The sequence below is a fragment of the Haemaphysalis longicornis genome, unplaced genomic scaffold (genome assembly GCF_048455015.1).
Source record: "Haemaphysalis longicornis isolate Haplotype H1 unplaced genomic scaffold, Haemaphysalis longicornis Haplotype H1 scaffold_3, whole genome shotgun sequence".
In the NCBI taxonomy this organism is placed as follows: Eukaryota; Metazoa; Arthropoda; class Arachnida; order Ixodida; family Ixodidae; genus Haemaphysalis; species Haemaphysalis longicornis.
In genome coordinates, this window is record NW_027526335.1 from 35,782,926 (window position 1) to 35,793,958 (window position 11,033).

Sequence of the window (11,033 nt, forward strand, 5' to 3'; positions counted from 1 at the left end):
ACGGGAAGTTGCGTGGCTCGAAAGCCGGAGGACATCGAAAGCTTCGTGGTGCGCGGGACTTTACCCCGGGAGGGTTAGACGCTTGTGATAGCTGTTCGCGAAGTGAACTTTTGGTCTGATTTTAATTATTGCTATGCTAGACAGTAGGCGCACTGCGTAGCCTCTGCGCGTTGGAGCATCACCTGGTTTCGCAACCGGGTACGATTGAACGCCAGTAGTTGTATTTAATTAAGAGCGACATGACGGGCCATGTTAGGGTTAACCAAAGTGTGACATGTTGCGGTACACGAGCGCCGCGATGCGGACGAGCCGTATCGCTTTCTTTTACAACTTTTGTTGTGCACTTCGAGTAATCATGCAGAAACGTCTGAGTTAGGCATAACAACGCGTTGGCGGTGTTAAAAATTTGGCTTACTATCGTAGCATTTAAAAAATTGAATTTTTAGGGACATTATTAATACGAATGCATACGTCTATAGTTTATTGCATATTGGCTGTGCTGCGAGGAATATTAGATACCCTGAATGTCAAAAGTATTAGAAAATGTGCTTGCATTGAAGTTGGGGTTACGCAGGATATTATACCAAGCTTCGAAGTAGCTCATTTGTATCCTTGTGATATCTAAACTTTTGGCAATGAACACCTGCACGTACGAGTACGAAGTTGCTGCTACAGTCAAGGTTATAAAGCATAAAAGAAGTCAAAGCTCAGTTTCCAGATTTAAGTAAAATAAAAGTGCGTCACTTGTTGCCATGGTCACAACACTGCAGAGGGAAGTTGTCCAGTGCAATACAGGCAACCAGCTAACCTAGCATTGAAAGCTAGGTCCCCCCGTTTGCTCTGCGAATTGGGCTATGTACTCTTCACAGAGGAGCTAAAAATGATGTTTTGTGGAAAGAAAAAGGCTGCAAAAGGCACTCCAATTTCGAGGCAAGGCATTACAGAAGCCATGCGTTCAAAAGGACACAAAAGGCTACAACCCTAGCGACTTTTGATGAATGGAATCAATGTTACAAATTCGGAAGCCGTTTTCTAAAAACCGTTTTTTTTTTTTTTGCCACCTACGTTTCGAATAACGCTTCGAATAAGTTTCCTGTCATGCTTTATAGGCCGCTCAAGCTCGGCACAAGGTGAACAGAAAAAAAAATTATAAATAAAAAAGCTCTCAAAATATTACCTTGAAGTTTTTAAGGTGTCATCACAGAAGCATTTCCAGTTTTTGTGCCAATTTCATCAAAATCCACAAACAAATAAAGTTGAGTTCGAAAGCCACTTCCACCCTCAATTATTCGATATTCGATTCGATATTCGAAGCTAGATATTCGTATTTGATTCGTATTCGAAAAATTTGATATTCACACATCCCTACTTGGGAACTATTCGCGGCTTTAATAACTGTTTCACTCACTCACTCACTCACTCACTCACTCACTCACTCACTCACTCACTCACTCACTCACTCACTCACTCACTCACTCACTCACTCACTCACTCACTCACTCACTCACTCACTCACTCACTCACTCACTCACTCACTCACTCACTCACTCACTCACTCACTCACTCACTCACTCACTCACTCACTCACTCACTCACTCACTCACTCACTCACTCACTCACTCACTCACTCACTCACTCACTCACTCACTCACTCACTCACTCACTCACTCACTCACTCACTCACTCACTCACTCAATCAATCAATCAATCAATCAATCAATCAATCAATCAATCAATCAATCAATCAATCAATCAATCAATCAATCAATCAATCAATCAATCAATCAATCAATCAATCAATCAATCCTTTATTGGAAGAAACCAGAATACATAGTGTGCTACAGGGACAGAGACTAAAGGCTGAATCGCCTGACGAGGACTCTGTCCCTCTGCAATTCAACAACGTTGCGTGTACATTTTAGGCAAAAGATATAGACAGTTTGGGTATCTGTACAGAGCAAAGTTTGCCACAAAAAAGAGAAAACAAACTAAAGCAACTTGTCTAGTAAAAGAACACCAAGAAAATAACTACATCCAAAATATATACGAGCAAGTTCACAACATAATATAAAGCAGCTGATACAACCGATACCAAAAAAAAAAAAAAACGCTTGCAACCGATCAAATTGTTACACCAATAGTACATGTATTTCTCATGACACAGTGAATAACTATACACATGTGTATGATATTTCGCTAAGCACGGTAACGCCATTCACAAAAATAAAGGAAGCAAGAAAAACAAACCAGAAAATTTCAGCTAGATTGCGTGAACAAAAAATGGCAGGCAATATCATTGGTATAGTGGAGACCGAGTGACTGCAATACATTCCTAATGTGCTGTTTAAACGCACTTACCGAACGCGTGAAATCTATTTTACCATTTAATTTATTCAGTATAAAAAAGTGTTTGATATCCAGTTGTGTGTTTGCCATAATTTGTCCTGGTTTTCGGCATTCTCCTCTTTTTTTGTCGTATTGAATAACCTGAATCGTGATCTACGCCCGGCCTACAAAGGTTATTTTGTTGTATGTACTGAAGCAGCTTAAAATAGTAAAGCTGGTCTGCTTTTAATATATCGTGTTTCAAAAACAGGGGAGATGTCGGCAGACTCTGGTAGTTTCCGTGATAGTTTTCAAAACATCTAAGCACAATCTAAGCACTTCTGTAGCACAATTATTTTACTATAATTGCCGGACGTCGTTGTTCCCCAGACTAATAATCCATAACAGAGCTTCGAATAGAACAAATACCGGTAAAGAAGTATTTTTAGCCAAAGCGGAATTAATGTTGTTAACTTGTATACAGGGTGCCAACAGTTCGAGCCAATTCTATCCATAAGTGTTCAACGTGTGCTTTCCATGATAATTCCTCCTGAAACCAAACGCCAAGGAACTTTTGCTCTCTAACCCTTTCAAGGAGCTGGTTATTGAACATAACTTTAAAAGTGGTGCATAACGGTTTATTTATAGGGCGAAAAATGATGTACGTAGTTTTTTTGGCATTAAATTGTAACCTGTTATTTTTCAGCCAGTTTGACAGGCGTCGCATGTAATCGTTAACGCTGCTTTCAAGTGACGCAAGATTATTAGACGTAAAAAAGATATTAGTGTCATCTGCATACATTATGAGTTGTGGTGAATGGGGTATCGAAACAATATCATTTATATATGCAAGGAAGAGGAACGGTCCTAAAATCTAGCCCTGTGGGACACCCTGTTTCAAGATTAATTTTGAAGACATTGTGCCATCAACATTCACAGTTTGGTAACGGTGTTGCAAATAGCACTTAATAAGATCTTGGGCAATTCCACGTACACCATAAATGAACAACTTATTAAGCAGCAGGTCATACTGTATGGAGTCAAAGGCTTTCTTAATGTCTAAGAACAGTCCAAGCGTGTATTTTCGATTTTCCATGTTAGCTAATATTGCGTCCTTGATAAGAAGTAACGCCTGCTCAGTCGAACGCCGTTTCCGAAAATCGTATTGGCTGTCTGTTATTATACCGTGTATATCAAAGAAAGAAACGAGTCTGTCCAAAAGAACACCCTCAAAAATTTTATATAGCGTTGTTAGCACGGAGATAGGGCGGTAATTTGATGGGAGCACATTTCTGGGAGCACATTCCATTCAGAAATGGTACGTGGAGAAAAAACTATCCTTTAACTGATTTGTTTTAGCGATAACAGGCTGAAGCGAGTATGCCTGCGCGTGTCGCGTCCATCTTGTGCTTGACGGTTCAATAAGGTTTGGCGGAATTATTTTCACTTTTGAAGTCTCGATATTGTGGAGAGAGTATAACCGGGCTATGCTTCTTCGAACAACTGGGGACTTAATGGTATCGTCAGACACCACCTTCGACGGAGAATCATAACGCCCATTATTGCTAAAAATATACCGAACTGCTCTTCCCTGGACGAGCTTTAGCATGCAGATGTCTTTTTCCAAGTGCGCATTCAATATCATGGATTCATATTCAAGTTTGTCTCTAACAAAAGTATTATAATATAAAGGATTAACGTGATTTGAGGCATATCTATAATTTACGACTCCATGAACACAACTTCGTAAATGCAGCTGGACAAATATGTGATACAAATACGTGATACACCGCGTGTCCCCGTATAGCTGCACTACAAGCTGCCGGCGATACAAAGCTTGTTCAATGACAAGCTGTAACGAGGTTTATAGGACCGGTGGCAGCTTGCAGGCAAAGTCGCAATAAAACCGGGTTTGGAAGATCGAAGCGAGGTCAGCCATGCATTTCGACGTGCTAGAAAGCAATAATTAACGGTACAAGAGGAAGAACACGTACACAAGACCGGCGCTAGACATAAACTGGGTGTTTGTGTCAAAATATGAGCGAGATATAATTGCACAGAAGCTCAGAAACAGACGTAAAGCGCAGCTTTCACAGCTACGATATCAGGTGCTGCTTGAGATACTGTTTTTCATAGCATGCAATTTTTAGCATGCGTTTTTTCTGAGCACGCATTGGTAACTTTCATTGCTAATACAAATGGCCTCGAAGACCTATCCTGCTTGTCACGTACCAAAGCTGCGTGGGATGCGTGTGCCCAAAAAGCGAGGCGCACCCCGTCAGCAGTGATCGGCCTCTCCCCGCCACTGCAGGCTTGACAGCCGCGCGATGCTCTCCTAAATGCAGCGGCCGGTCTGGCCGACGTTCCGTTTACCACATGGTAGTGGGATCCGGTAAACCTCACCGACTTTACACACCATCAACCGTGAGCTGTGCGTCGTGTTGCAGCCAGCTTTTGCAGCTCCATTATTAACCATATTGCGCGCGCGTGCAGGCCTGCCTGGCGCTGGAATTGGTTGATTGATTGGCTTTTTATTGAAGGAGGTCATAAGACCCTGAAAGGGATGGGGGAGAGTAGGAAAAGGGAAGAGGTATGCAAATAAAAGTTATCAAAAACACATTTGCACTTCTTGTCACATTAGAAGGTCAGTTCGCACTTGTCGCAGAATCACTGACCCATACAGGTCTGAGTCAATCCCGAATCAAACGACTTTGTAGAGACCATTCTGGAGAGAGAATTCTACAATTGCCTCTAATAAAATGGGATGAGCGCGCATTTCACGTATATGGTCCTGTTCATCACACGGAATTTAGTGTAGTGTTAAAAGTTCCGACCGTCCTTGTGAAAAGGGAGAGTGCATCCAGATAAGATGGCAAATATTGGAGATGACTAATTGCCCACAAAATGTGCACTTTGGAGTATATGCTGTACGAGGATAGGTCCATTTAAAAAGAATGTCGGGAGAATATGCAGAATTTGCGTACATCTTGCTTGCAATAACTTCTTTTCTGTGGAGACGTTTTAGACCTGCAAGGAAACCCATAGGTAAGGATTCCTGGAGGCACTGACGACTGAGGATCTTTGCTTTGCGGCAGTTTTCAGGCCAGGTCGCGTCCTGTGGTGGTATGTCCGAGGAAACCATGGGAGCATGTGAGAGACTCTCCCGGTCAGCCATGTGCGCTGACTGGTTGCCTGTGAAACCCTCGGTGTGAGGCGCCGAAAAAAAAAAAAAAAAACCTGAATACCGCATTCTGATGCCCCTTTCTTGGGGCGGTAGAACAACTCATGATCCTAAGGCGTGACCAGAGGCTGCGCCTACCTTTCGCGTTCAAGATAATTTAGGCATGTCTCTCTAACCAAGCTTCCTGCCATCGAGGCCAGCCATTCTGGGGGATTAAGCCAGCACTTCGCAGGAACCTGAAGGCTGCACGCAACATACCTGGTGGTCGCAGGACTCTTCAAAAGCAGCGCGGGTGCAGTTTCTGGCGCGAAATAATAGAGATTTTTAGTATAGCGAAAATCGCCACTTTAGCGCGCCCATAGCGTTAGCGGGCACGCTAACCATCGCGTAACGAGGCGCTATCCGTTTGCGATTGCGGCGCGCAAACGTTAACGCCGCAGCTCAAACGCTATACTAAAACTCTCTAGTTTTAGCATAGCGCCTAGCGGAGGCCCACGCTACGGCGGCGGGTTACTGGGACCCGACTGCGCATGCACGCACGGGGAGGGCGAGACGGTCGCCCCTAAGAGGAACGAATGCGTGGGCAAGGCGACGGCCGGCCCGCGGAACTAATCCACCCTACCGGAACGAATGCGCAAGTGCGCAGTGGAGTCCCGGTACCCACGGCCGTAGCGCTAGCGGACGCTACCCGCTTTGCTAAAGCTCTACGATGAGCAGCTGCGGCGGCGTACTCACTCGACGTAAGGCAGCGAGGCGTTCAGGTGCAGCACGGCGTAGCCGGCCTTGCGGGCGGTCAGGTTGAGGCGAAGGCGTCCCTCTTCTCCAGGCGCGATCACGAGCTGGCCCGGTGGCTCGGCCAGCATCATGTCTTCCCCCTTGGAGGCGAACACGCCCACCGACAGCGTCTCGTTCAGCGGCGCGCTGCGAATGCGTCCGGCTGCAACTACACTGGACACTGGCATCACGCGCGAGCATTGCACATTGCATGCAGCACACACACAGGGGTTAATGACAGCATGCTTAATAGCTTGCTACGCAAGAATACGTCTGCCATTCTCAATGATTTTTAAATCGACGGCATACCGGGGCTTATCCCATCCAAGCTGAACCTCCTTTTAAAATTACACGGCGAGAAATGAGCTCCATCGCTTGCTAACATATGTCAAAGCTCGGTAGTAAACTTGTTCGTGTATGCATAGAGAGCGTTGATAATATCGGCAGGAATACAGTTTGCAAACGCTCCTCATTGATAACCTTAAATATAACCCAAGCAGGTTAAGCATTGGAATTAAAAGGCTTAACGATGAATGAGGTAGACAGAGAAGGAAAAGTCGCCCGCTCTAGCACTTATTCTTTCATTGGACAGGGTCCACTTTACATGTCTCATAACGGCTGCCCAAAATGGTCATGAACGGTGGAGACGGGAAGTAGGTGAAGTTTGTTTCAATTCTCCAAAGGAAGTGTTATATCATCAATGGAGAATATTTTAGCAGGGAAGTCGACCAGGGAATTGAAATTTTGAGTGAGACCAAGAAAGTGCCTCAAGCATTTTTGACATTTTTTAGTGATTAATGTCTCCGGAAGTCAAGGATGTGACACAAGTCCGTCTGGTCGGTGGTGCATTTTGACGAAGAAAGGCAAGGACGCCGACCACAAGTTAGTTGGTTTTAAAAGGAATTAACGTTTCGGCTCCCATATTGGTAGCCTTGGTTATAATACAAGCGTGAGCGAAAATGTTCACCTTATGTAAGATTCACGACGCTGCGCACACAACTTGCGAAGACTGGTGGCAGGTTTAAGGCGTTCCGATTAAGCGTGTGCTCCGTAGTTTGTGCGCGAAGTGACTCGAGATACAGGCGTAAGGTAGCATTCATTTCTTTTGCGAGGACACGTGCAGTAGGCCAGTTGATTGCGTGCGATGTGGTATCTGAGTGCTCGGTGAGGGCGCTTGACGACAGCTGGTTCTTGTTTACATCGTTTAGATGCTACTGCAGACGTTTCGTAAAGTTTCCCGACTCTCCAATGTACACACAGTGGCAATCTGCACGAGGAATGACGTAGGCAACTCCCGGATACGTCTCGTTTTGCAGTTCGTATTTCACGTTCACAAGTTCATGCCTTAGTTTGCGAGACGGCACGTGCGCTGTTTGTACGTTATACGAGCGGAGTATGCGTGACAGAGCCTCGCTGATGCCGGGCCGGTGCGGAAGTTTCGCGCGCCCTTGGAACTGCCACCCGTGTACGCAAAATGCTGGCGCAGCGTCGTTAATCGTAGGCGAGCATTTCCGCTCACGCTTTTATTTTGCCCAAGGCTACCGTATGGGCGCCGAGACTTACATTAATGTTAAAACGCACCAACTTTTGGTCGGCGTCCTTGTCTTTCTTCGTCATAATGTCTGTGGACTAAAGCTGTAAACCCGTTCCTAGGAGGTTGGGAAATTACGGTTGGGAAACTCAGGTTGCTACTTCCAACAGCCGTGCCGACTAAGTTTCCACCCTACACAACCTACTTGTGGCCGCCTCATTTCAACGAGCACAAAACTGCTTCGCGTGTCACGTAGCGCGTGCGCTCAAGCGAGAATATCAGGGGAGCCGGCGTCGTGGCAGAGAAGCAAAGCATCATCTTCTAAAGCAACCCGAGGGGTAATGTGCAGGCACTGGATACCAGTCATAAGATAACGTAGCTTCGAGCGACATGTCGGTGATGGGAACATTTCGCAAATGGATTAACAACTGAAGAAGGCCAGACGACATTTGACCTGGTTGGGCATATTGCAAAGACGAAAAGAAATTTCTGCTGATAAATTTTCTTCACCGCCTTCAAGTGAAAGTGTAGAGACTAAACGGGCGCTTGCAAAAACTTCAACAAACCTTTGATGAAAACAGAGAAAAAGGCATGCAATATGAGGACAACCGAGTTCTGGTAGCTCTGAAGACCCTTTCGGAAGCCGGGAAAGCAGGAGATAGGAATGGGAAATTTGTAGTGGAACAGATTATCAACTATTATAAGGTGCAGTGGGTTCAGCGGGAGCCCACGCTGCAGGAATGTTCGTTATGGAATGCGACATCTTGTAAAGGTTACTATTATGTACGGGGCAAAAAACGGCTCAAGCTGCCGTGTTGAAGCACGCTACAAAAGTCCGTCGGATCTTCTACAGGAGAGACTGGCGCAACAAGCATAATAAAGGAACGGCTCCAAGGGGAGAGACAATGCTTGCAGCCACAAAAATAGCCATACTGCAGCTTCGATTTGCAGCTTTCTCCACGTGGTAGGGGCCAATCAAAAACGTATAGACATTCCTCCTACTTTCAGAAGCACAATAATGAAATACCCGACAAATCTGTGGCAAGAAACCTGGAATATTATTGACGTTCTTGTATTGCAAAGAAATGAAAACTGGATGTATTAAGGCAGAAGTTGGTTTGAGAGCAAGGAAAAAACTTTGTTGAAGCACGAACAATAAACTTTCCCTACGTTTAAACAGACAATTTCCCCCGCCGCTCATTTGTACCGTGGTTCAAAAAAAGATGCCTTTGTGTCGACATTGAGAAACTGCCCCTGGATAGGGAGTTAGTTTCCTCAGGATATGCGTCTATTTCAAAAGGGCCTTTGATCTATTCGCATTCAGGGAAGGTAATCTACCGAACGAGCCTGAAAAGAGTGGTAGCCAGATTTTGTGATATTCGCCTGCTTCGACCGAGATCCCCGGCGTCAAAGAAGCTGCTCAGCTGTTTTCTTTTATGACGTGAAGGAAATTTTCTAAGTATGGAGAAAGCTGGAAACTAGTTTCGATGCACGGGCCTGTCACGGAAGACATCGAAAGCCTACCGGATCTGATCGCGTGCGTTACGCTTTCTATGAAAAGGTCTTTAACGTAAGCACTTTTTGAACTCAATTTCCATTAAGGAAAGCGCCGGTGGCGTGCCTAACAGCGCATTGTACCGAGGGTGAAACTTTTCCGCTCGCCGGACGGGACGTTCTTGATTTAGTCCAGACAAAATTGTCTTGGCTGTTTAGATGCTCGTAGGCGCCGTGGAGGCATTGCCTTCGACAGTGTTCTAAGTTGTAAAATGATGAAGCTGGCTATCTGGGTTCCGCTGGTCTGTACTTAACCCCATATCTACCCTTCACTGAGCTTTGTGTGTGTAAGAAACGATCTCAGGCTTCACCTTGCATAGCATGCATATTTGTTGTAACGGGCTCACTGATAGATTTATTCTTTAACACCCCCCCACCCCCCGCTAGTTTTAAAGTAGTTACGAGGATCGATGGCGTCATTTACGCGAACCACCTTTTAGCTAGCTTTTCCGCGCGAACGCTGTTACGCAGCGTGCCTCGCTCGCGTGCATACGGGAGTGCCCCGCACTCAGCGAGTTAACTTCGGGCAGGGATTTATACACCCCCCCTCCCTAACACCCCCAAACACCCCTCCAGAAGGATTTAACCCCCCCCCCCCCGTTCCAAAAAAAAAAAGAAGAAAAGATTCCACAACCGTGAGCACCTCGCCCACGGATATATACGCACACCCCCAACAACACACAACACCCCTCCAGGAAGATACCAGCACCCCTCTAAAATCGAAATTCTGGATAAACCCCTGGCTTCGGCATGGGTTTCGACCTTGATCCCATTCCTCACTTGTCGCGGTGCGTCTGACGACAAAGGGACAGTCTCTTGACTACTTTGGGGAGGCGTACATCGTGCGCGGACCTTTCCGCAAGCTTCGCTTGACCTGGGGAGCGCCTGGTGAGAACGGATCTTTCCGGCGAGCTCGGAGGCGGCAATCACGTCCGCACGTGGAGGCGTTCGGCTACTCGGGTACTACATCGGCGAGTAGAACAATCTCGATCTATATAATGTTGTTTAATGCCTCACCCCCAATGATAGTGTTATCACCTTCGATTAGCCTGTATGCAGTATATTTGAATGCACGTTGCAATAAATGCTGCATGTGATGCCTTACACTGCCTTTGCCTCCGTGAACTACTGACCCACCGCAGCCAAAGATCGCCTGGCATGTTTGCTGGGCGCGGATGGATGCGGGATGGGGAACAACTAGTGGATGCGGGTTCGATTCCCGGCCGCGGCGGCCGCTTTTCTGATGCAGGCGAAAAGCGAAGACGTTTGTGTGTTCCAGATTTAGGCGTAGGTTCCCCAGGTGGTCAAAATTAATCCGGAGCCTCCCATTACCGCGCGCCTCATCGCCTGTGTAGCGCCGGCGCGTTAAACCCCACAATCAATCAATCAATCAATCAATCAATCAATCAATCAATCAATCAATCAATCAATCAATCAATCAATCAATCAATCAATCAATGGGGAACAACTAGTGTGAATATATTATTCCACGCGGTACTCGGTGATGCGGGCAACATGTTTACAATTCCAGAAGGGAGTTCCTGCACAACCAGCCACAAGTTCTTAGTCCACACCAATACTATGTGTAAACCAGCATTCTTATTACGAGTCCAGCAATGTTAATGTTATGGGGTATTTCTGGCATAGAATTTGAGGATGTAGACAAGG

General features: G+C 45.9%; 1 protein-coding gene across 5 annotated transcripts in view; it reads right to left on the reverse strand.

Annotated features, from left to right (window-relative positions):
• LOC144174287 (cystinosin-like) overlaps positions 1 to 11,033 on the reverse strand; it is a 190,663-nt gene that overhangs the window by 33,556 nt on the left and 146,074 nt on the right. For all 5 annotated transcript variants that reach the window (XM_077702902.1, XM_077702899.1, XM_077702900.1 and 2 more), the window contains one exon: positions 6,242 to 6,427. In XM_077702902.1, the coding sequence (XP_077559028.1) occupies positions 6,242 to 6,427 (186 nt within the window). The remainder of the gene's footprint in view (positions 1 to 6,241; positions 6,428 to 11,033) is intronic.